This window comes from Oreochromis aureus, linkage group 14 (genome assembly GCF_013358895.1).
Source record: "Oreochromis aureus strain Israel breed Guangdong linkage group 14, ZZ_aureus, whole genome shotgun sequence".
Lineage (NCBI taxonomy): Eukaryota > Metazoa > Chordata > Actinopteri > Cichliformes > Cichlidae > Oreochromis > Oreochromis aureus.
Window position 1 is genome coordinate 25,239,766 of NC_052955.1, and position 27,036 is coordinate 25,266,801.

Genomic DNA, 27,036 nt, shown 5'->3' on the forward strand with positions numbered 1-27,036 from the left:
GACCTCATGAGTATGCTACACAGAAACTGCACACATTTGCTCTCTCTCTCTTGCACAGACACACAAATACACCTTCAGCAGTCAACTAATGTATGTGCAGACACGGTAGCGCTATCTTTTGTTACTTTGTTTCTTGAGGGCAAAAAGTCTGCTGGAATGTCATAATGCAGAGAATTGCAGAGGATTTACTAGTTATGTTCTCCATATGGGTTTCTCGGACACATTTTGCGAGGATTTTAAAATGGATCTGGGATTTGTCTGTTTGTTATTGCTTTGCTGTTTTGTGTAGAAGTACATACTTTGCAGGGAATCCACAGCACAAATGAGTAAATAGCAGTCTGTAGTGGGAAGAAAGGTACAGTCGGGCGATGGGTTACACAGGAAAGACTGAAACGTCTGCCTTCAATAAGTGTACAGGACTGCTGTACATTGCATCGCATGAAACAAAGCGCAGTGTAGTGGCAGCAAATAAGAAAAAAGCGACAAGCAAGAAAGCAAACACCCAATCCTGAACAGATCTTACATTTTAGATGTAACCAAATATCCCATGGCCCTGATAACTGAACACAGCAGCCATAGAGAAATACGATGATCCTTTTGTATTTGCATGCATACTTTTTAATTTTGATTTTGTTATACTAACAATAGTAACTCGGTTTAATGAATCATAATGATGATATGTTCAAACAAGAGAGCATGTTACTTCTTATTCGGAGCAAGAGTGATATTAGAAAGCGAACCTATTTCTTCATTCCACGGTAATATTTTTTTTAGTGAGACTTTTCTCAGAGAAGCTGAAAGCCATCACCCTACCTATCAAGGCAAGGGTTCCTTCAGGAGCTTCCTGTCAGCTTATGAGTTATATGTAACTCTCTGCAGTTTCTGCTTTACAGTTGTTCTTGGGTGTTCTATTTTAGAGGAAAAACCAGGCATACGTAAGAATGTAACAATAAATGTTCATAATTGTTTTCAGAGTTAAGCGTTTGTAGAAAAAACGCAAGGCAGACACTGATGATTCTGCACTGCACCTCTTTAAGCTGAGTATGATCAAGTGTTGCTGCATTTTCTTTGACTTCCATAACACTGAATTGTATCTGGGTTCTACTTTTAAACCAGGGTCATCTAAATGTCACCCAAAATGTAAATAATTAAGCCTATGTGATGTTCTTAAATAATATAAAATTACAATTATTTTTTTGAACTCTGATTACATTGTTACCATTATGCTTTTTTGTACTGATATGCTGTCACTGTTGCTGTATTTTTTAGGTCCTTTGCGAAATTTGTGTCCAGCATTCGCCCTCTTGAAATTGCTGTGTGGAGAGTTAAAGAAACAGAATAGCAAATTAAGCTACCAATGTGAAGCTCATAACATTTTAGTATAGCATAGTAAGCATTAAGCCTTTGAGTATTAGAACATAAGCTGCTGTTTGTTAAGATGGCCATGACTGCAATGCTAATGTTCTTAGAAAGACAATACAAGACTAATATTTGCTGCATACTATGAGAACTTACATTGAAGGGGGGGTTGCATGTAAACCCCCCTAGTTCATGCCCAGGCGCCTGTTGGTGTAAGGCAACAGCACTACCACTGAGCTTCTGTGTTCAAAATAAATAAACAGCCTCAACCTGGAAGCCTGGCTCTCATAGAGAGACCTGTTTACCCAGCTGCCAGCCAAATATTAGTTCTGCAAGTCCACAAAGAAAACTGTCCCACTGCCTATTGCCTTTAATAAGGTATTTAAAAGTCATTTAAAAATGTAGCAACACTTAATGACATTTTAATGACTAGTCCAAATTGAACCAATTTACTCTCAGGTCAGGGAAACTGTGATTAATAATAGTTTCATAACAGCCTCATGACAGCCAACGTTAGAAGCAACCACATAAGACAAAGTTATGCCAGGTTATGTTGTTTTGGTTGATATCATGTTTCTATAACTGATATGTGAAACAATGCCAGCTTTGCAATGCAAACGAGATAACTGAATGATATTAATGACAAACCTAATGACAAACATTTCTATATGTGCTTTACTGTAACTTTATTTTTCTAATCAAAAGTAAAAAAATTAGGAGTGGAAATAAAATAGTCTGGTCTGAAAAAATCTATGATGGGTAAAAAAAAACAAAAACAGAGTGGATGGAGTCCAGTTCCCTCTAACTGGAACTGCTGAAAGGTTATTATAGATCTTTTAGTCAAGCGATGCCAAAAAGCCAGAGATATAATGTTTTTCAATTATTTATCTGACACTTCATGCGATAGCTGTTTATTGAAAGCAGTGAGATAAAACTGATATTGATGCTCTCGACTCATTGTCAGTAAGACAGCAAATTAGCAAATATCCTCAAATAGCAGTGTATTCACCAAAAATGTAGATGTCTCTGTATATATGCTGGTAGCCTCGGTTGGATGTCTAGTTGTGAGTAAATACCACAATTAATTAATGAACAGTCTCACTTCTTTTCCCGCCTAGACTTATCTAATTGGCCACATTAGTGAGATAATACGAATGACAACAAAAGTAATTAAAGCGTTCTCATTCCCTCTGCTGTTCTCAACATTTGCCATTCTGCCGGCTTCTACGCTCAGGTACCCTTTTTCACTTATAGCGTAATCGAAACACGACCCAGCGCATTGCTCTACAGCCTAAACCCGTCTAAAACCCAATGCATTTACCAACCTTTTTTTTTTCTTTTATCATTACTGAAATGATTTACACCCACTTCAGCATTTTTTTTTATTCCCACCAACATCCATGTGTTATCTGACCCAGGTTTGGACAAATTTGCATCTAAATACAGTGCGCGCTGGTGATGTTGCCAAAATGAGAGGGATTTAGAGCCAACAGAGGCGATTCACAATCCTGGATAGACTGCTGACTACAGTTGTCCATACGAGTCCATTAGCTGACTTTAATTATTTGATAGCAGAAGGGTGGCTACCCCCTGATGCTGTTTTCTGCAGCAGCATGACTGAACTTGCAATACGCTCTTTGGACTTAGATCAGTAAACTCCCCTACCCTTCCATCATATCACTGCAGCGAAATACGATTCTGGTGCCACAGTTTCATGTCCCGCTGGTTCCCACTCATCAAACTATTTAAAATATTCCTCAAACATTTTCTAGTCCAGTTGCATACTTTGCAAAGCAGTGCCCCACATAGAAATATGCTTTGAAACACACAGGCTAGTGGGAAATTAATGCACAAGGGACGGGTAAAACCAAGGTTTTCCATGTGTTTGCATTGCAAACAAGCTGAGCCATGTGGGGGAAAAAATGAATGCCATTTGTTGAGACTAATTAATAAAGAACATGCAGATGTGCAATTGGGGAGGATTTGTTTTGGTAGCTTGCTCTGCTACATGCTCTCCGTGCTTAATTAAGCAGATAATGGCAAATTTATCTGAGATAGAATTTGTAAGTGAGAAGGACTGAGTAAAAAGGTAAAGGGGCACAAAAATGCTCTGAATTATGATGCATCCGCACAGAATTATCTTCCTTATATGTTAAGCTGTGTGAAGACATCATTTCTAAATGTTACATTTTCATTACCCCAAACACATCACAGATGCTATAAAGCATCTCTGGCTCGTACCCTTGCATCAGCAACAAAACTGAGATGGTCAGGAATGTAATTGGCTACAGATGTGCTACGGGCATTTAAGCACCTGTATGAATTGAATAATAACATCTGCCTTCATTAAACTCGCTAAATTCTCAATGAATTTACTCATGTGAACAGCAGATGATCAATGTTAGACCTCAGGTTGTCAGTCAGTCTGTTCCTCTCTGCAGTATTCCACTCAGCCAGCCACATGACAGTGCGCCCATATCGTTAAGGCTAGAAGCCACGAGCGGGCGGCCCACAAACAGCTTCCCCAGCCTTCATAGGCATCTGACGCTACTGGAGTTTGAGGCCGGTCCTACTGGAGAACAGCTGTCTGCGATGACCCAGAGAGACTGGAAATTGAGCTTTAAGAAAGGGAAAAAAAGCATTTTTTTGCTGGCACGATCTCCAGGAAACAGAGAAGTTGGAAGATTGTTCCAAAAACACCATCTGGTCTCCACTTTGAACTAACCGATCAAAAGCTGTCGGCCAACTATAACACCACCCTCCCCAATTCATCCTGTTGTTTTCACAGAAGCTCCGATCAGTCCTACGATTCCCCTTTTCCTCTTTTCATCCGTTCCTCACCCTTTCTCTCTCTCTCCCTTGCTACTACTCTCTTGACAAATGTTGGGAATTAACAGTCTTGCATATTGATGCACCGTCGCATCATGCCTCAAATGCCCTCGCTCAGCAACTCATGCATTTATACATCATAGCAGCAAATGGACTTTATTAAGTAGATGTCTGTCATATCTAAAAGGTCAGTGGTTAGACAAGCTACAGTCCCTTATCCACACCCAGGGCACTGCTGATAGACTTTTGACGGCTGTTGCTCCCATGGCTGTCTTTGCTTCCGGCTTGGGGGATATGGAGCTATCCAGGAAGTTACTGGTGTAACTTATAGATGTAAAATCCTCATGACATTACCACTTGCTAGGAGAAAGTGGGGGGATTTTTTAAGGGAGGGTCAGTTCAATCATTTGAAAAGAACATTAATTTGTAGCCGGGGAGACAGTAATGAGCATTTGTGTCCTTAGAAGTCTCTTGGCGGCCAGAAAGAGGTTGGCATAGTTAAAAAGGACAGTTCAGGAATATTTTTAGTGAAAATGGTTTCTGAATTAGCTTCTACATTACTGTGTCTATCAGCATAGACACATCCGTCAGATCTCTCTGGCTTTCTTTTTATGTATGCCTCTCTCTGTACGCTTGCACATTCTTGCTGAATTTTATTACCACCTCCACCACTGCCACGTCTGTCATTTTACCCCCGAGGTCCCCTCTGCCCACAGTTTAGTCCACGCAATTAACAGCTTGCAATGTTAAGAAAAAAAATGTACTGGGCAGCTAACACTATTGCTCGAGGCATGGATGGCTTTCCTGTTTTATTAGGACATACACCCATGTGCACTTTCATATGCACACAAAACCCCTTGAATGTCTGCCTTCGCTCACAAACATGTAGATGCACACAATTCACCGCTCGGTGCCTGGTTGACTGTGGCCTTCGGTCGTTCCATCCGCAGTATTGTTGTTTTCTCTACTGGCCCAGGGAGAGCTGGCACAAGTGGAGCTCGTGGATTTGAATAGCTCATGGTAGAGTAGTTGGTGGGGGGTTGGAGGTGGGAGGGGGGGGACTGTCCTGGAGGGAAATGAGTCTGCTGATGGGGAATATGGTGTGCGAGTAGGAAGGAATATGACACCTGGACCACCCCCCTCTCTGGGTTTTTGTGGCAGCTGAGCCAGCCTAGAGCATCTGCACAGCCACAGGGTAAAAAGCAGTCTTCCTGCACTTCATACCCACACACACACACACACACACACACACACACACACACACACACACACACACACACACACACACACACACACACACACGCACACACAGAGTCTTACAGAATCACGCTTCATAACTATACACAGAGTTGTTTGGCTTCATCTCAGTGGCGTTTGGGTGTTTCTTTAATTCTATGTGGAATCTCTTTGCCGACCACACTGCTCTTCATCCACATCCAAACACAGTTCCTGCTTGGTGCTGTAGCTTTTTTTTTTTCTGAACGTAGAGCAGCTATACCTTTGAAACAGATGGCTACACTAGCAACAAACTCAGATCCAGCACTTTCCCCTGGTGGCTGCTGCCTTACCAGTATTCCACTAGTATCCCAGAAAAAAGTGCTTCCACGTAACACCATGTCTTAGATTACATTTGGTTTTACTTACTTACAGTCAAGGGATAAAAATAGTTGTAATCCAAAACACTTTGTTCACCTGATTCGCCAGTAATAATACTAATACACTTGAACAACTACTGGTTATTTATATATTAAATGATAATTTTCTCTGACTTTGTTCAACACTGAACAAAATGTACCCAGCATAATTACAGAAACCCTGATGAATGAATCTCCGTCTGTGAAACGGTGAGGTAAATAGCTGCTTGTTTCACACGGGACGGGTTTGATATGGAAATGAACGCACATCTTCAAAAAGAATCCCACCTTTGTCAATTAGGACAAATTAAGTTGTTTATTAATTTTGCATAATGTGAATATTTTTAATTGTAACACCCGTTTTAATTGTACCTTATAACATTATTTTAATTGCAGCGCATTGCACTGTGGACTATTCACTGTGTGCAAATTGCCGTTAGCCGAAACTCATTATCAAGTCAAGTTTTCCTTTGATTTGCTCCTTAGAAATAATATTTGAGAATAAAAATAGCATGTTATGCTCCACACCTGTGAAACACGCTACAGCGTTACTTAACAAGACAACACCAACCCCAGCATTAACCCCTCTAATTCTGCACAATGAGAATATGTCATTTGCGTTTTTAACACACTGTTCTGCAATTCTTGGCAGCGATGTAATTAAAAATCATTCTAATTGACACACATCAAAGACTATTTACATTTTTCCCTAAAAATACAGGGTTAGGATAAAGTTGGGGTTAGTCTTAGCACTTGTGATGAACTACACCTCACAGGGTTAGAATATGGCTTGAAAATCTTAGGAGAACAAACTATGCTAACTTGTCACAACTGCTCTAACTACCACTGTAATATATTTTAAGACCATCAGATTTAAATGACTTTCACCTGTTTTAATTTTGGAGCATTTTGCTTGTGGTTAGCATTGTTAACACCCTAACCATGAATACAGTCTGATTTAACGTATGGTTAGCGTTGCAGTAGTGAGAGAAGGGTAGGGTTAGGTTAGCAGTTCGCTCATGGACCAAGAGTTTTACAGCAAACATAACCCCGACAAACAGGCTCTCGTGTCCTAGGTTATGTCGTCACATATTTGCTACGAGGTCATTTTTTCAGTCAGTGGTATTCTGCCCTCGTATTTGTAGTCACTTTACTCGCTCGCCTGGAATTAGAGGAATCTTCCAGTGACCTGCGATTATTTCACCCATAGTTGGAGAATGTCAGTCATTTTCCATTGGTTCTTGTGTGTATGCAGCTTAAGTAGCTAGCAGCTCTGGCTAATAATAAAATATTAACGTCGACATGGGAGCTAAGCAGCAAACAGCGTTGGCCCTGACTGTCTGAATGTTAATAATCTAAAATTCCAAATCTAAAATCTAAAAAAAGGTTCACTTTCTCGTAAAGTCCCAGAGTGAAGCAGAGAAAAGTCTACCAGCAACTAGACAGAAACAGTGGCAGCCAACCTTACACGCCACATCTGTTTAACAACAAAAATATGGCGCTAAGCATAGAACTACCTCAAACTGCTGTATTTCTTTTTATACAACAGTATATGTAATACTCACACATACATGTATATGTTTTACTCTGTTTATTTCATTTTATAAATGTTTTACACTATATCATACCGCTTGAAAATACTGTTGTCACTGATTTTATTGTACTTTATTTTTAAGTATTTAAGTATTTTTGTCTTTTTTTTTTTATTGTGGTATCAAACACTGTGTCAGGTGTTTTTTTGGTTTTTTGGGTTTTTGTTGTTGGGGGTATCAGTTTGAGTTTGAAATTCTCCCATTTTGTCAACCCTACACAGCTAAATCAGTTTTTGGGCAAATCTGGGTCCTTCTAAATAAAATTAATTAGTCCTTGTTGTCATGAACCCGACTGCACAACCAGGACAAAAAGGCAGATGCGCACAGAAGCTAATTAAAAACTTGTTTGTTTTAAGTTAATGAAACAAAGAACAATCTTAAACTAACCATGGTGTGTGTGGCCAGTATGATGAGTGGTGTAAGTGAGCGCATGAGTGATGAAATGGTGTATGCAGTGTTGCATGCTAGTGCAAGAAAGCAAACCATAATCCAAAACGGTGCCTTGGGGAGCCACATAGCAGCTAAGCTCTAAGGATGTCTGCAGAGCACCGGTCCAGTGAGACCAGGTATTGCCAGCCTTGATGATTGGAAACAAGCCACACCCCCTCTCCAGAACCTGCCACACCAACAAGCTGAAAGGAGAGCAGGCTGGAGCTCGTCTTGTATTTTGAGGTTGCATGTTTTCCCCACTATTTATAAGGGTATTTTCTCTCCTTTGCAAAATTAGACATAATTTTCACTTTTCTTGCTGAGTCTTTTTCAGCCACAAACAGTGTCGACAACAAAGTGTTTGTCTCAGGTTTACAGTTCACTGCAGCATGTTTGAGGAGGCTGCCAGTTCGGTAATTGGTTGTCTTTGTGTCTCTATGTTTTTATAGATCTCCCACTTGTAAATCTCTCAGTGGAGCCTCAGCCTGTTCTGGAGGGCAACCTCGTAAAATTCCACTGCTCCGCAAAGGCCAACCCTCCTGTCACACACTACAGGTGAGATCATTAAAGAGTACGAAAACAAGTCATGAATGCTCAAACCATGATAATATAGTGTACAAGAACAAAGCACCGCGGTAAACTTTAAATGACGTCTTTTCTAATTGATGTTGCCAGCGGATGATACATTTTCACACAGAGTCGGAATTAACGCTTCATTATTGATCACATTCATCATTGTCAGCCAGCTCCTTATGATGTCATGACACCATTATATGTGCCCGCACTTTAAAATGAAGAGACGAAAAGGAACGTTGCGTCGAAAATACACCTTAGAAACCTTCATGTTTTACTGAGCCGCAATAAACCAGCGCAGGGCTTTGTTGTAGAGCTGTTAGCTTTATGGTCATATCATCTCCCTTGAACTTGAAATGTCCCGCAGTGTTTTCGTGCAGGGCCCGTACATAATTTTTATTTTCGTTGTATTTTTAAATGAGTCACATGTTTGAAAGATTGGATATTATTATCACGCTTGGATTCAGTGTTTTATTGTGAGGGTCACAGCAAGATGTGTCACAAGATGTAGTAATTTTACTGACTCACTCGGAGGAAGGTTAAATCATCACATTAGAACAGAATAAAGAGCGAAGTTAACAGATCACGATGAGCAAGCTCTTCATCACGAGGCAGACGTTAGTCTGATTAAAAGAGAAACAGATCCTGGACCCAGTTTATCTTATGTTGTCACCACTGTGAAGCAATGTAAAGGGTACTTCTGAGTGGTGAGAGGCAGAGACATATTTGTGTATTTGGATGCCTTTAAAAGGGACAAAGACCACAGATTGGGGAAATCTGTGCGTCTGTGCAAGAATGCAAAGGTTCTTCAGCGGCCCGGTGCAGCAAAAGGGACCGATTAGGGTGCCACTGAAAACCACTTGAATGTCTTGAAGACTGATAACATCGCCGGGGCCCGTATATGCTTTCTTTCATCTTCGGGAAGTTTGCTGACAGTTTTCAGAACATGTTTTCAGTTTCAGCTGTTATGTCAAGGTTGTTGACAAAAATCCCTTTCAGTTCATTTTATCTAAAGTACCAAGAGCCAAAAAATGTCCAAAATGTCATGGGATTTCACCGTTTTTGAAGCCGCTGTTCAAATAAGAAGCGTTTGGAGGTTTTTATTTTCCCCTCCCGTTTTTTTATTGTAGTGCAACTATACAAGCTTAGAAGGCTGTGTACTGTGTGTTTACTTCAAATCTGTTCTGTGTATTTGTCAGACATACACATCTCGTGCTTCAGCTAAACCAACAAATCTTTTCTTTTTCCTGCTTTTTAAGTAGACTGCCAGACAGAGTATTGATAAAAAAAAATCGTCAAACCACTAGATTACATTAGAGAACATTAAAATAATGGTAAAGTTTCTATTTTAACCCATATGTTGGTGGCCACACAACCTCTCAACTAACCTGGCAGGTTTAATATCAAAGTAAAAACAGAAACAATTCATTTCTAATGCACTGCTTTTCCTCAGCAGTTGCCCTCTTTGTCTATTAAACCTTGGCTCATTCTCAGTTGTACATGTTAGCCTGTGTTTATTTTTTTTTCTTACATCAGTAATTGTAATGGCACAAGAAAGTGGACATTAATTATTCTCATAAAGCCTTCGCACAGCCTTCCAGAAGTGTAATACTGAAGTGATTTGTCAAGAGATGGTTTTCTGTGTGGGAGGTTTTTAAAACCCGGCAAAAAATAAATGGAGTGAAATCGATAGCAAAGGGAATTGGCTGGCTCAGAATCTTGTAATGGTACTGGGAAATGAAATGGATGTACAACATACTCACAGGTGGCAAAACAGAGATGTTGCCTTTTGATGGATCCTGCCCTTTTGAAAAAGAAAAGGGGAGGAAGGGCAGTGATATTGTGGAAAACAAGGTTTGTATTTGATTGTGTAGGTGCACAGCAGAGACAGAACGTCTATCTTACCTGCAAAAGGGATTTCACCTCTATTGTTATAAGACTGGATCAATGCGAGAGCCAGACTTCTCCCCGGGGTATCGAGAGCTAAAATTCAATGGCAGTTGAGACAACTTTTTCTTCTAGTTTGACAAACTAAAAAATGAAAAATGGTTCGGAAGCTATGCTTAAAGCTAGAGAGAAAAGAGACTAAAACTGCCATATCCCCTCTTTTAAATCTTATTATTTCTTTTCCTTTCTTTCTCCTCGCCCCAGTGTTATTGGCACAATCCACAGTGGGATTTAGAAACCATAATCAGACTAATAATTGCCATTATTTAAAATTTTACTCTTTTTGACAGTTACACAGTTTCATAGTCTCTCATTCAGATTTATCTGCAATTTGTACAAGCACTTTAGGACTTCCATGGACCGTTGCCGTTCAGGTCACAGTAGACTGAGAGATTTTGGGAATCATATCGCTTGCCTGATAGACTTTGACTAGGGAGAGACCCTCGCAAATTTCCCCTCTAGAGAACAATATCACAGAGGAGAGCAGGAAGCTGGTCAAGCAGTGTGGGGCCATTATTCAGTACTAATACACTCTGTCTACCCCAGATCAGATATAGTACAAGGACACAAGAGTTCTTAGACGGATGGTTTCTTTTCCATTCCCGGGAGTGCCATCCATTCCCAGTGTGCACTGCACCACTTTGCCATCCTCCAGTTCAATAGACTCCTGAGACACAGACCCAAGATAGTGGGGGCACTAGTCAAAGGAATGGTGCCTTCTGCTGTCCATAACCTCTCGTGCTTAAACATAGCAACAGTAATAAGATATATTTCCATACCTGAAATGCTTGAACTTGTGCCAGATCACAGTTCAAGAGCAAAGAGGGAAGTGAAGATAAATGCAATGCTCAAAAGAGTGAAATAAGAGTAACAGGCATGTGTTTCCGCTGGCAGTCAGGGAATCAACATACTCCAGGAGGGGAAGACGAGTGGGTTGGAACATCTTCATTACTGTTTATAATGGTTGGGAGAGATAACTGGCAAACATCAGAATCACGCAGCTAGCACACAAGGTTTTCTCAGATCCAAACAAGAAGCCACCAGAGAGAAGAGAAAGAATAACAAACAAAGCAAATCAGGTCCCTCATCTGCCGATACAGCATAGCTGTGCACAGAGCAACAACAAAACCCATTCCTTTGCATGGCACTGTAACAAATAACATCCCAGTCCTCCCAGCACTTAAGCGCTGTTGTTGTTGCTACTGCTGGATGGATTGCTTGCATGGCTTACACTGCTGTGACCATACCCAAAATCAATACAAACTTGGGACATGGCTAATTTTTACATTCATCATAATCGTCAGCCACAGTGCACATTTTTGTATAGGGAGCAAACAGTTAAAATTCTTCAACAATATTTTTATTTCATTGAAATAAAAGAAAAGAAAAACTGTTATGTACAAAAATGCCAAAAATAATTGTGTCTGTAATTCAGAGCATATTTGCACCATCGTGCACCATTTCTACAAATATACAAGTCAAGGTGAGGGAAGTAAAAAAGCTCAGACTAAACTAAAGAGTTGTTAATATCCCCCACCTAAAGCTTGGCATAAATCTAAATAAGTAAACTGCTAGACAAATCCAGATTGTGTGGGGGAAAAAGTCCCTGATTGCACCTTTGAAAAGTTGGTTGGTCTAAATTATTCCAAACTTTTTTGAGGTTATCCTAAACTTTTAAACACTTGTCTGTTTCAAATCGATATCTGTAGAACCTGCTTCGGTTTCTCCGTAGATCAAAAAATAGCTCTATAATTTATGTCCATGTCAAAATGGCTCTACGCTATTACTAAACCTGCATATTTATTTTACGTTCCTCTGAGAGTAGTCATCACTTTCAATATGCATGGAAGGCAGAATAGAGCGGCGCTGTGCCGTGCTTAACCATGCTGATAATAACTGTAGGGCCTGATTTACTGTGAGTCTCAATGCTGATGGCACAGATACCTGCCTAATTTAATTGTTATTGTTTTATTGCCTTAATCACATTCAGCAAATACACCCCCCTCCCCCAACTCCACGTCACTTTCATCCTCTGCTTCCATTAACGGCAGACCTTTTATCTGTATAACACTATTAACTTACACACCCATGAACATAAAAAACACACACACACATTGTACAAACCTGCACGTTCACACGTAGACACATGCCCATGCACAGAGACACTCAGGCACACAGGATTCACACCCTTTGTCTGAATCAAATCCCTGAATAGAACGCAGCAGTGTAAAGTGAGTCAGCGACTGAGTAAGCTCGCACTGGCCCTTCTAACCTCCCAAAGGGAATGCAGGTGTTTGTGTTAGCCTGCTCCAGCTATGTTTAGACATGAGCCTTGGACAAGGCCCAGCACACCAACAGAGCTTCCATGCTCCCTGCGGACGACGGCGTTCTGTCTCTGCTCCCTCTAACACTGTCAAAGGCTCCCAAACCTGGCAGCCGCAGCCTCCACTCGGGAGCAGCCGGCTGCCCGAACATCTGCGCTTACCCCATTACGACTCCTACAGTATGCCCTGGTAAAGTGAAACGGTGGCATAGTCTTATGATAAATGCAGGTGTCATAGCATCACTGTTTGTGTTGTTTTTGCTCTTTATCTTCAGTCATGAACCATCTACTGAGTCAGTTTCAGAGCTTTCGGCTCATATAATCTTCGTGGTTTATAACTTGTGAAATTTACTTCAACTGTTGCACTTTATCCTTTTATGCTCTTTTTTGCTCTTGAATTTCATGCTTTTTTCTGAATTTCAAGAACACATTAAAGAAAATTAGTTTTATTAATTTATTTATCGACCTCAACCCTTGAAAATTTACCGACTATGTTGAAAAGCCGGGTGTGTGCCAAATAACCAACTAATTTAAATGAACTCGACCAGTTCTGCCAAGAGGGGCGATGAAATATCCAGCCAGAATTATGCCAGAAGCTTGCTGATGGCTACTAAAAGCGTCTGGTCGAGGTGCAACTCGCTAACGGACATTAACCAAGGGCCAAACCATACTTTTGACCCTGTGTGGATTAGAGAAAATAAATCATTTAATAAATTAAATAAATGATGCACCCAGTCCTAGCCTTTAAAATCTTTAAAGGTATATGCTGTTAATATTATTATTACAACCTCATAAGAGAAAAGTTTAAAGCAATCTTTAAAAGGCCAAAGTTACCATGAAATTCATCCTCATGATGAGTGTACACAAACTGTTTTTAGAATGACTGGCTTACCACCTTAGTTACTTATTTCTTTCTGCTGTTTAAAATGAAGTTCTGTGGGAATTCACTCAAACATCAAGTGGCCAGCCACTTGACCCACTTTAGTTTCATTTTTCTTCAGTGCTGGAAGTTGCTGCTTGGTTTTGTCAGTAGCTGCTTCCAAGAGCAAGAGTAAACTGGGAACCGTTTGCCAGTCTAATTCCTGTACTTCATTCTCCTTCATCGTGATCTTTGTGCAGTAATCAATGTCATCATCGACATCATCATTGTCATCATCCTAATCATCATTATTATTGTCTTCATCCTGATTACCAGAACATCGCAAGTGTAATTAATAACGTCTTCGCCATCAACATCTTTATCATCCAAGTCATCTAAACAACAGCTGAAAAAATATGAATCATATTCATATTCAGAATGATAGGAACATCAGCAGTCATCATCATTAACACAATGGTTTTCACATTATTTCTGTCTGGAAATGTATAGACTCTACATAGAATCCTAAGTTTCATTGTGGGTAATGCTCTGCTACTCGAATGATTGGACTTTGCAGGTATACAGCCATACTGTGTTATATTCAGTTTGTGTGTTGTAATCCTCCCACGAGCTGACCAGTTCGCAAACATCAATACTACTTGATCAGACAGGCCTAAAACACCTGTCTGCCCTAATTTCATTATTTTTGGAAACACAGGTGTTGCAGTGCTCTCAGCTGTATTGTTGTCACACAAAAACACAGCTCGGAAAAGATCTACTGCTTAAAATAAGCGAGCATGGGAAAGAAAAAAAAATCCCATGAAGCCCAATTAGAATTCTGCTTCAATTCACTTACTGATTGAATGAGGTAATCTGTTCTCATTTAAATGATTTTTAGTCAAGCATGGGGCCAGCTTAGTCATGGAAAACAAATGAGTTCCCTATCCCATGAAAACTCTTCTCGGTACTGGCAGGAATATAAAATGGAGACAAGCACTGGCACCGCTGTCATTGTTTTCATTTGCCACATCAGCATGCAGCCACATATTTACTGTGGAAGATATCAGCGTGCATGATGCATTGCATGCCCCACAGCACCGTCTAAATTTTTCCAGAGCGATCCGGCACATCCACATGCGCCTTTGCTTCATTTTTATAAATGGGCCTTGTCTGTCGCGGCAGCAGTGAGCCATCCGCGCCACGCCGAGTGAGACGCCACTGCCCGTGACATCATAAAAGTCTCACCTGAACATGTCGGGGGAGGGGGGTCTGTGTCATCGTCACACCGGCTATCATTCACAAACACAAACAGATGCTTTTTAATGCATCCCATGCCAATTTATTAACGTCAGCTGTTGTGTTTAATACAGTACGTGTCAAGCAATGTCTTCAAAGGTGGAGGAGCTAACCATTTGTCATTCTGTAGTGCTCTGGCACTCTCTGTCTGGCGTAATGAGGAACGTGCTGTCTGCTCCGAGTTGCCAGGGAGCTTGTCACTGCATGGAGGCCTGCCACAAAAATATGCTGAAGCCAGCACAGAAAACCAGCCCCAGAATGATGATTTATTTACACAAAAGGAACACCACCGACACAAGAAGGTGTGAGAAAATTGTCTTAATGTGTTTTCTCCTTTTCCTTAATTTTCCTCACACCCCTCCCGACATCTATCCTAACACCAGGTGGGCCAAAGGGGGAAGTATAATTAAGGAGGTCTCCGGGGACACATACGAGGTCATCGTGGATCACTCCTTCTTTACGGAGCCTGTGTCGTGCGAGGTTACCAACCCTCTCGGCAGCACCAACATCAGCCGCAATGTTGATGTCTACTGTGAGTTTCTCCTTCAGCAATCCTGCATGCATTCCTTTAATGCCAGCAGCGGAATAATGCATTGCTGTGTTGCATGTTTTGACACTGAGCTCAAAGAACTCTGGTCTTTATTTATGGATCTATGGATGTTTTTCTTGTTTTGTTTTTTTCCCAATAGTTGGTCCTCGCATGGCTGCAGAGCCTCAGTCCTTGCAGGTTGACCTTGGATCTGATGCTGTGTTCAACTGTGCCTGGACAGGAAATCCCTCTCTTACCATCGTGTGGATGAAAAGAGGCTCTGGGGTGGTGAGTATTTCAGTTTGCATTGATAAAGGCTAACTTAAACCTTATATAATCACATAATACAGCCGAGAGCAAACTTTTTTTTTGCAATTATTCCTGAACTTGTTTCTACAAAGTTCTTTGGGTTATTTTTTTCTATCATAGCTCAGTGGTTTGTAAAGTTCCATTAGACCTAATTTTTTTTTGTCCCAGCCTCTTGGTGACCTGCTCTCAAGTGAGATCCATTGATTTGATCCTCAAATTCAGTCTCATTCCACCTTTTCTTTTGTCAACATTAAAGGCCAAAGCTTTACTCGCCTGAGCTCAGACCCTAAATTGGATTTTAATAATTGAGAAGAGGTGACCTTTAAGGTATTAAATGGTTCGTGTGCTGCCTTGTTTTTTTTTTTTTCTCTTCTGTTAGCGCTGCTTTGTTGCCATCACAAATGCAAAGGTGACTTTGGAGTCGCTACATTTGATGATCTTTGACTTCTTTGCCGCAGGTTCTTAGCAACGAGAACCTCCTGACACTGAAATCCGTGAGACAGGAGGACGCTGGGAAATACGTTTGCCGTGCCGTCGTGCCACGTGTTGGAGCAGGGGAGAAGGAGGTTTCTCTTACTGTCAATGGTAAGCTGCAATATTTGCATGTCCTACACAAAAACGGGTATTGATACACCTCCACAAAGCTGTGAAATGCATGCAAATAGAAGTGTGAGTCTTCAGGTCTGAGGTCAATGGCAGGAAGACAGCAACTTGTCACAAGATTCTGTATCCAGCTTCCTTTGTAGTTTATATAAGTCTTCCTCTGTGCAACTTCCAACAGAATATATGACTGCATTTCTCTCCTCGAGTCTTTTTCATTGAATGTATCCGTTTCTCAGAGACAGCTAATTTTATCAGGCAAGCATAGTAACAAAACACAAACCAGCGTACACGGCAAAGGAACGTTCCATAAAATTATGCTCATGCAAATGAATTTTGCTAACAAAGGTAACGTGATAAAAACCCAGCCGTTTCATTAGCTATCATTACTGTGGCAGCTGATGAAACAGGAAAAAAAAAATAAACACAGACTTTGTGTTTTCAAGATTTGGCGCACGTTTCATAAACAGGTGAAATGTACTTAAATGCTAATTATATTCTGCGTGAGTCACAGGGAAGCTGCGTTTTCTGAGGCACTGACTGACTAATGAATACCAGCCTTGGTGGGAGACCTGGCAACTCTCAAACAAATGACTTCATTACCAGTGCTTGATATTCATGGCGCATGCTTCGGTGTGGCAGAGGTTCTTAGTTGTGGGATTTACATGTTTCTTATTTTCCCTCTTGTCCATCTGAAAGAAACCTGTGCCAAACCAAGGGGGAAAAAAAGAAACAAGAAAAAAAACAAAACAAACCAGCTTTACAATGCCGGCAACGAGATGATGTTGAGTTAATTCTCACAGTGTATCAATGCACATTTTGAAAGCTAACAAAAGAGTTTGCCTGTAAGCAACACTGGTGCTCATTTGGGGATGAAGATACATCAAGTAGCAAACAGTGTGTTTTAAGATTTTCTTTTCAAAATCCAGACGCTAGTTTTGCATATCAGAGAGAATGGGATACCAGTATTCCCTCCAGCACAAGATCAGAACCATGACTTTCTATGAACTGCGATGAACCCCCCTCATTTTCAGCCAGGAATTCAGCTGGAATCAAGGCAGAGAAGAGGAAAATTCATGTGTAATTCTATTCTCTCCCATCCTTTTGAACATATACCGGCATCTTTTCTGCAGCCTTAATATGTAAACAGAATCCACCATATCCAGTGTGCTGGCGTATCTTGATGCATCTCGTTTCTGCTCATGCATCTGTGGAGATTGTGTTCTTTGTGAAAATGCTGCCACGAGAGAAAGAAGACGGATTGTTTTAATAAAGATTACAACACAACTCAGAGCACACTGGGAAACATGGAACAAAGCTGAAATAGCATGTTTATTCAGTCCCTGCAGACTTAATTCAAGTAAGTTTCCAATGTCTTCTAGTCTTTTATTTGTTCATATTCTTCATCTCTCTTCCTCTCTCTCTCACTCTCTCTCTTGTTTTTTGTGTTGTTGTTTTTTTCTTACCCACCACCTCTTTGCCCGAACTGTTATTTGACATTCAAAGCCTCCTTCCTTTTTACCCTTCTGAATAATTGAAATTCATCTCTTTTTCAAAACCACACGAGAAATCCCGAGTCATTTCTTACCCGGACCTTGAGGCGAATCAGATTGTCAAACTCGCGAAAGTGCAAACACTGTGGTTGAAGAGGTGGCGTGTGCCAAGTTGTCTCCCGAGGTTCCTTGATTTTCCTACGACAACGACTCGACTGCTGATACATAAGGTCTCCTTGCCTCTTATCATCCTGCCATCGAACAGCAATGAAAGCGTATGCGCCGCACGGCCGGTTCTCACGATGAATAAGTAAACGAACAAATTAACACTATTTTTGCACAACTTTTTTTTTCTCTTTGTTTAGCTTGTTTGTCTTGCACAGACGGCCACAATAATATATATACAAATAAACCCCCCAAAAAAGGAGCAATGCTGTGAATGTTTACAGTATTCATGATGCGACAGTGTCTGCTGCACATTCGAATGTTTCTCTGCAGTTTGTTTTCCCTGCAGTTATCTCCTGATTCCTTAACGGCATCGTTTAAATTACATGTGTTTATAATTTGTCATTCCCTCTGTCTCTCCCTCTGTCGTTTTGTGTCACCGGCTCCCACTGTGGCATACCACATAGACATGAGGATTTTGCTTTCCCTGGGGAAGAATGTAATTTAATTATAATCAAACAGCTAGCAGGGGAGGCAGTTTCTGTTTAAGTCACTAATGGATACATATTGCTTACTCTAGACAAACGTTTTTAGAATACATAAGTCCTCAGCTTTTCATACATGGTCGTCAGGTAGATGGAAATACGAGGAAGAGCAGAAGACACGTCCATATGTGTAGTTACAGCATTTGCATGATATTTTTGACCATTCTGCAGAAACTGGAATGAGGTGACTTATCTGACATGCTTGAAAGGATTTAGCTTAACTTTTAAGTACTATATACTCAGGCAGTACATATTAATTAATATATATCCACGTATATGTGTGGTCTGTGTTTGTGTTTGTGGGCATGTGTGCGCCTTTGGGCTATTAATATGTATAACAACACACATACAGTACTTGGGCAGCCCAGGGAGAGAAAACCCATTACCACAGTGAGGGAGAGAGAGAGGGACGGAGAATCCCTCAATATCCCACAGAGCAATGGGTTGTTATAGATCTTTTTTTTCTGCCGTTTCTCTTCCTAGACAGTCTTTATGTGCCAAGTTAATTAGCATTCCTGCCTTCTTTAAACTAGCTGTGACACCACATAAGAAAGAAAAGTGCAAATTAACGAAGGGGAAAACATTTAAGATGCGGCATATTTTATCTGACCGGCTAAATTTAAGCTCGGCGAGATATGATCTGCAAGTCTTCCTGCAAGACTTTGAACTCATTTTTTTCCCATTATGTGTACCCCTGATGTGCACTCGCTCTGCTCGGCTCAGACATTATTTTTCATATGTAGGGGGAAAAAAACTTTTATACCCTCACTGTGGGGTTTACTGTACAAGCAGGAATGTTCATTCAAAAGTTCAAGCTGGTTCTTGTGGGCTTATATGATTTTTAGAGCATAACAGTTTTGAAGTCACTGGCTCAAATGTGTCAATTACGTGCAGGGAGGGGATAATTGTTAGGACATCTTGCTCTGAAGATTCAGTAAAGTGAGAAGCAAGGATAGGAGTAGTGTAACAAATGGAAGGAAGTGTGGTTATATCGTGTGGTTATTGACTGCTTGTGGCCATCTTGCAATGTTTTTAGTAACTATGTGACCTGTTTTAGAATATAATGTGCAGCAATATCTATTTTCTATACTAACTTTTTATAAAGAGAGCACTAATTTGGTCAGGCCTTCTGCTTGTCACTAGGATCAGTTTGTTGTTTCTGGTACTGAGTAAAAAACTGGGATGCTTATCTGAGTTATGCTACTTTTATTACAATAACATTATGTTACCAAAAGTTGTGTGAATATCACTTTTGTGTGTAAAGTGTCCATGTTTGCATGGGTTTCCTCCATTCCTATGGTCTCTTTTCAGAGTCCCAACACATGCGTGTTTGTAATTAGTCTTCATTCATGTGAGTGGGAATGGTTGTATGTGTCTCTGTGTCAGTATTGTGACGAACTCGTGGCCTTTTCAAGGTATAGTACTGTCTAAAAGTCTTGACCTCAAGACTCCTCAAATGACTGCCAATGGAACCTACAGGCGAAAAACCGAGTTTGTACAATTCCAGAAATCTTGAAAGTCAATTTTTGGTATGATCGTCTTTATTCTTCAGCGCAGCCTGAACTCTCTTAGGAAAGCGTTCTTGTCATTGCTTTGAGTAATCTTCAGGAATAGTTTTCCAGGCGTCTTGAAGGAGATTCAAGGCTCTTCTTTGGATGTTGGCTGCCTTTTCTTGTGTTCTCTGTCAAAATAATCCCACTCTGCTTTAATAACGCTGAGGTCCGGACTTTGGGGAGACCAATCCACAACTCATAGTGTTTTAATGAATTGTCAGTTTGTTTGTCATTCTAAAAATGAAGAATAAAATCAATTTTAACAAGATCCCCAATTTCACTGGTTGACACGCAGCCCCATACCCTGACAGAGGCTCCATTGTGTTTAACGGATGGCTGTAGAGACCTTTCTCTCGATGTCTTCTGTACATATTGTTGATGATTTGAACCAAAGGTTCATCAAAAAGTTCATCAAACCATAAAACCTGTTGCCACTTGTGTAATTTGGCTTACTTCAGCCTTTTCTCCCCGTTTCCTTTCCTCAAGAATGGCTGCTTGACAGCCACCCTTCCACTGAGACCATTTTTGATGAGGCTTCAGTGAACAGTTGATGGATTAAATGAAGGAGCAGATGCATTTCCCAGGTTCTGTGGCAGGTCTTTGCTTTATTCTTTCCTATTTCTTAAGGACATGTCTTTCAGATACTGTTCATCTGGTTTTTAGACTTGCCACTTCTTCTGTTGTACTCCACTTTTCTGGTTTCCACAGCTCTTTTTAAGGACACATTGCATACAATACAGAAATATACAAAATGTGGAGATATACCAAGTTTTCAGCTAGAGCACAATAATCTTGTTGGTCCAAAAATACTATTTTATCTTTGGCATTTTTAATGGATTTAATTAAAGAAATGAGAACATATGATGTGTATTTGCAACAGGCTCTTAATAACAGTTTACCTAAAGATACCATTCAAAATGGGCTCTTGGCTAAGTTCTCTGTTATGTGCAGACACAAAACTGGTTTATCCCTTGAGTTAGGTGCTTTTCTTATGCTTGAATGATTCAATTTGATGATGATGATAGGTGGCTTCATCATCAAACAAAATAGCATTGCTCGTAAAATGGTCAGGTACAAGGACTGGAGTGAAAATGAGTGAAAAAGCAGCCAATGTAGAAGGAAGAGAAAAACTTCTTCACCACCTCTTTGAATCTTCTCTGTAGTCTTTCTCTTGTCCTTCTTCTCAGCTTCATAGGATGGAAAGTGGAACTTGCATAGACAAGTTGAAAGTTGAATTTTAATTCACACTAAAGCTGTTTCAGGTTAAGTGATCATTTGTGCAAATAATGTTATAAACCTATTAAAAACAGCTGCAGTTAGATAAATTAAGCGTCAGAACTCTTTGAAACACTTTTTAATTAAACGATCAGTGCAGTACTCATGTCCTGCTGCAACACACAGTTTGCTGACATTGTTAACAGTGTACGTAATGAAACGTAATGACTTTTAAAATTACTTCAACAAAGCCATCGACGGTAACTTTAGGTTAAAATCTTTGTCAGCGTCGTGGAGTGCTCGTTTCCTTCATTGTGTGTCCATTCAGTACAAATAAGACGCATCGTCAAACAATCCCATCCTCAGTCTTGACGTGTTTTTTCACTCTTCAAAAGTGTTTTCCATAAGAACATTAAGTGTTACTGTTGACTGATCGTTCCAAGATTGTTGTTTTCATTCAAAATAAATGGTTATGTGCATAAGGCAAGCAAGAGGCTCTCGAGTGTAGAATCATAATCTGTTTTGGGGGGTTTTTTAGGCTGAACCAGATTTTTTATGTTGATGTTTTCTGTTCATGTTTAAAGATTCTCTTAGCGCATACTGATTGTAGTTGCAGTTGTCGTTAATGCACTGTTTGTAGCCAGAAAATAAAACAAGCGCCCGTGGCCTGTGGTGGTGATGCTGAGTTATTACTGTAAATGTGTGTTCACAGCGGAGTGTGGAGACAGTATAGATCATGCTGCATGCAGGAATAGAAAGGAGAATATACAGTCTGGTCCCTGTCGTAAAGATGTATTCAAGCAGGGCGAGCTAATGTGGCGAAGCTGTCAGATGATTCAGGCCAGGAAAATTTGTGTTTCAGCAGAAGTTACATATGATGGTTACCTCAACCAATCAGGGATGAAGATGAAATCATTTGTGACCTATCTTTCCTACACTACACTACACTGTGATATAGTTGGAGGTGAAACAGCAGGATTACTATATTCCAAGCACAGTCACTGCCAGTAATAACCAGCTTAATAACAATATATAGTCAATATATAACAATATAGTCACTTTCTCTTTACAACCGTGTCTGATTACTGTCTTCTGTGTTGTCACACTGCAGTGTGTGACGCAGCTCTTACAAGTATGACTTCTTTGCATAATGTCTATAAGAGCTGACTTTGCGACAGCTTGAACATATAGACAGGCTCTCATTACCGTGGGTTCCCTCCAGTGGGAAATCATCAGCCACCAGTGACCATATCAGATAGTTTTCCTCTGTTTCACTTGCCCTGCAGCTGTTTGTGCTCTCTTTCATCACAAAAGAAAACAGAGAAATCAGAAGAGCTACGCTGAGGTAGAGAGGAAATGTCAAGCTGTTGTTCAAAGCGGATGCCTCAGTTTAGGAAGGAAATGTAAGCCCTGGCATTTTGACACCCACACCGACATTGTGTAATCAGATTGCAATGTCCACTCTAGAGTTAACACCTCCTCAAATGAATGAGTGAAACATTGTGCCCAACATTTTGATTACCTCCCCTGCTGCTACCATTGATGTTGTAGTGCCACCCACCTCTCAGCTACTAGCGTGTTTTTGCTCTGATCACATAGTGCAAGCAGCAAACACGTTTTTTTACGCACACGCTCTGGCATACACACACACACACACACACACACACACCACATACTTTCAGCCCCGGCTGAGCCAGTGAGATAAAGCTATCTAATTATAATTCTCATTTGCAGCTCTGATCCATAGAATAGATCCTCCCCAGTCACTACCACCACCCTTTTGCAGCCTGCAAGCAATTGATCTTGCTGTGCGTTGACAGTTGGAGTCCATGCTAACCACATACTTATTTCCATCTTGTAATAACAGGTTAGTACATATAGATCATGGATATAAACCCCCTTATAGTGACTATGAAACACACATCCCGCATTCATACTATCATTCCATGTTGGCAAAGCAGTGAAAGAAGAGGAGCAGCTCTCAATCCATTTTTCTTAAAGTGTCTGCATCATTCAGCGTGCAGCAGTAGCAGCCTTCCAGCATCCTCCAGTAGCATACCAAGACACCATCTGGCAAAGTCTCATTAAAATGCTAATTCATTTTAATAAGAGACAGGTAATAAACTGCAATTATGTATCGTCAGAGAGATGGCTGAGAGCGGGAGTTTGAGGGAAGTCGGCGGGGATGTGAGTTGTCTCACTAATCAAGAAGCTGCCTCAATTGCCACACCCTCAAACTCAAACCCATGTTTTTAACCTTAGCCATCACAAGAGACTCACAAAACGCTTGATTTTAACAGCTTTTTAAAAGCTTTTTTTTTTTTTTTTTAAATCAAATATAAAGGCCCCGATGGAAGCCTTTACCAGTGCTATTTATGTGGGAGCGTCTATGTAATAACCCAGCTTTTAAAAGCAAGGAAGCAGAGGTGGATGTGAGCAATTATGTCAGTTTGTAATGATGTGATCATGTTTATTTTTTTTGCTGTTTTGTTTTTGGGGGTTTTTAAGTGAATTATGTCCACTCTATGAAAAGAAAATTCACAATAAAAATAAATAAAGAACTATAGAGGCCTATAAAGTGAAATTAATTCAAAGAATTTCAGGGATGTTGGGATTTTTTTTTCCAGTAACATGATTAAAGTCAAGGATGATGATTTTAGTGAATGTGATTTTTTTTTTCTGAGACATGCCCCATTATTTCAGACAGGTTGGATTTCTGTCTTTTGAAGATATCCAAAATTGAAATATCAGACTGAAGGTGGGAGCAGCTAATTAAGAGGAGAGAAAAGTGTTGCAGCACCTTGCATTCACATTCAAACAGCATTATGAAGGTTTTAATTTGTAAAAGAAGCTATTACCAGCTGCCTTCATACTACTGTTAGTTTACTGTAAAAGAATTTATGTGGAAATTAATGTGTATGGTGTGCTTGAAACAAACATATATTCCCCCCACAGGTTGTTTTGGTCTTTAAATATCACACTGTAAGTGTAAAGCATTGCCTTTTTACCAATTTTACTCACTGTGAGTTCAGGGCCAAAGGAGGGGAAAAAATCACATGAGTGATGGAATTGGGTTATGTGTGACAGCTTGTCTTCATATTAGTGCTGTCACCTGGTGTGAGCAGCCTCAAGACCAGATGGCAAGCAGACCAGTCGTTTAGGCTGAGCTGCCCTTGTCAGGCAAGATTTTGTACCCTGACCAAGGTTTAACATATGCTTGCTTGAAGTCCAGTAGCCCCAGCACTTGTTGAATGAACTTGCCTTGCCTGGGTAGTTTGTAATACTAATAAAGCCATTCCATTTGATCAGGCTCAATTTGAGAAAATCGGATTATACAGAATGTCAGTTGATGGTTATAAAATTGACTGCAATAATAAGGCCGTAATACAGTTTGATATAATAAAATGCTGGATATTGTTTTACAATATCTTGATCGATACTGTGATTCGTTCAGTTATAGAGGTCATTCTGGGCAACTGTAGCGAGCTTTGGCTTTAAATGTTTATTTGACGACTTATTGGTTCAGGGGTCAGCTCTGCTGCAAGCACATTGATTGAGGTGAAACACTGCGACAAGGGGTGTTATCTCCCCACAATGGCATTTTCTCTTTCCATCTGTGCAGTCCTGATTACACTCGAAGAACAACGTTTATCTCAGCAGGAGAAATCAAGCCAGCCATAAATCAACAGTTTCTCTATCCAGAATGAAGTCTAAGCTGCCACTTATGCCCTTTGTTCAGTCCTGGTGTGCCCTTGGCTAGATTGTACTAAGGGATGAGGCAAGTTCATATCTCACAGCAATATAATCTTCCTCAGGAGTCCCAAATTACAGAACACTTCAGGTGTTACCGCTTGAAATAGGAGACATTTAGAATATAATCTTCCAGCAAGAATTCAGTTGAGAGGATTTGTCACATGACCTGAAACTAAATTTAATTATTCATGTTTCAATTTCTGTGGCTCATCTTCTAACTTTTTTTTTTTTTTAATGGTTGTTCTTTTTCAGGGCCGCCTACTATCTCAAGCACACAGACTCAGCAAGCTTTACATGGAGAGAAAGGACAAATCAAATGTTTCATCCGAAGTACACCTCCGCCAGACCGCATTGTAAGTACATCTGGACTGTCTGGCTCACATACTTGATATTCTGAGGATTTTGCCATGAAAGAGGATCCTAAAAATATACTTTTGATCCTACGGTTCTCATTTAATGCACGCATGTGAGCTGTGTTGCGCTGATCACGTTAAGATTTATGGCGCTCGTACAAAGTAAACACACTTAATATGCACGCTTTGCATGAGTATCCATAATGTGCATGCATGTATGAGCGTGGTTAATTGCCGTACTTTGTCATCTGATGTGTATTTTGTTATACTAATGCTCAACATTAACCAGCAGTGTCATTAATACCACGTTTATTTCAGGTGGGCCTATAAAAATTGTGAGATTACTCAATAACTTCACTTTAGATTTAATTATATTAGTGATTTTGTTTTAATTTAAACAAAAATTCAGTTCAGTTTTATTTCATAACCATCAATCAGTTTACGGCTTCCAAGGTAAAGAAGGTAAAATCAGACAAATTTTACCCTATGAGCAAGCAATTGGCAACAGTGGGAAGAAAAAAACCCTTTTTGTCAGTAAGAAATGTCCATAGGCAAGGAGATGTCCATATTGTATACAATGCATGGGGAAAAAAACTATGATACTGCTGGTTTTACACTGTAAAGTCATTCTAACACAATGATTTTAGTTTTTTCGGAATAAAGTCTTGAAGCTTAAACCTCAAAGTTTGAATACTGTGATGGTGGACTTTCAAACCTGTTTCCCCCATTGTATGTTTCTCAAGGCTCCAAGTTAAAGGTGTTGCTTTTGTTAAAATAGAAATCTTTCTTCCCTACTCTGCACTCAGCATAAATAAATATGCTTTATACTTCAAAATAAACATCTAAATATTACCTCAAAAACCAATGCACTCTGTATTAAGATACCCTGAAAAAATATTGATTATTTTTTATATGTATATGTTAAATTTTCATAGAAATAAATGCAATAAATCAACATAAGAAACTGTATAATGATTTCAAATATCCTGTTGTATTTGGTCAGAGATCAAATGGAGCTGTTTAAAACTGTTTCTTAATGCCCTTGTTTTTTATTGAGAGCATATTGATATATAGGGAATGATATATGGTGATTCTAAATATCATGTTACTTTGGACCTACAACCTCTTCTTCAAGGTCAAATAGGGTCAAACGTACATAAAATGTCTTTTTTTTTAAACTACGCTTAAAATTCTGCTGCCTTTGTGTGCATTGGCAACATTCAGGAAATGATATATATGGTATATGGGGATTCGAGTATCCCATTATAATATGCATCCAAATATCATGTCACATTTGACCTCTGACCTCATGTTTACATTTCACGCCTGTCTTTCTTTCAAGTTGACCCCAAAATATGTTATATCTTCAAAGAAAGTATTGTTGAGAGAAAGAGAACGAGCTGTCCAGCGAGTTCCTGGGGGAAATATACTTTAGTATAATAATATTATATAATAAGCTCAAGTTATTCATGTTCAGTTATTTATAAATCAATACCTATTATCCATTATCTACTCCTACATAATGTTTGCGTAATCAAAGCAAGCATCTGTCACACTACCCGTATCTGATTTTTACTGCGCTACAAACTTCTTGAAAAACAAAGAAAACTAAATGAATATATAGAAATATACAAAAATATTCCCTGAAAAGAATGAAAAAACTGAGTGAACTGCCTCAGG

The 27,036-nt window shown here is 39.9% G+C and overlaps 1 protein-coding gene across 8 annotated transcripts in view; it reads left to right on the forward strand.

Annotated features, from left to right (window-relative positions):
• kirrel3b (kirre like nephrin family adhesion molecule 3b) overlaps nt 1-27,036 on the forward strand; it is a 164,684-nt gene that overhangs the window by 122,840 nt on the left and 14,808 nt on the right. For all 8 annotated transcript variants that reach the window (XM_039598356.1, XM_039598357.1, XM_039598361.1 and 5 more), the window contains exons 7-11: nt 8,293-8,398; nt 15,225-15,373; nt 15,531-15,658; nt 16,138-16,264; nt 25,256-25,356. In XM_039598356.1, the coding sequence (XP_039454290.1) occupies nt 8,293-8,398; nt 15,225-15,373; nt 15,531-15,658; nt 16,138-16,264; nt 25,256-25,356 (611 nt within the window). The remainder of the gene's footprint in view (nt 1-8,292; nt 8,399-15,224; nt 15,374-15,530; nt 15,659-16,137; nt 16,265-25,255; nt 25,357-27,036) is intronic.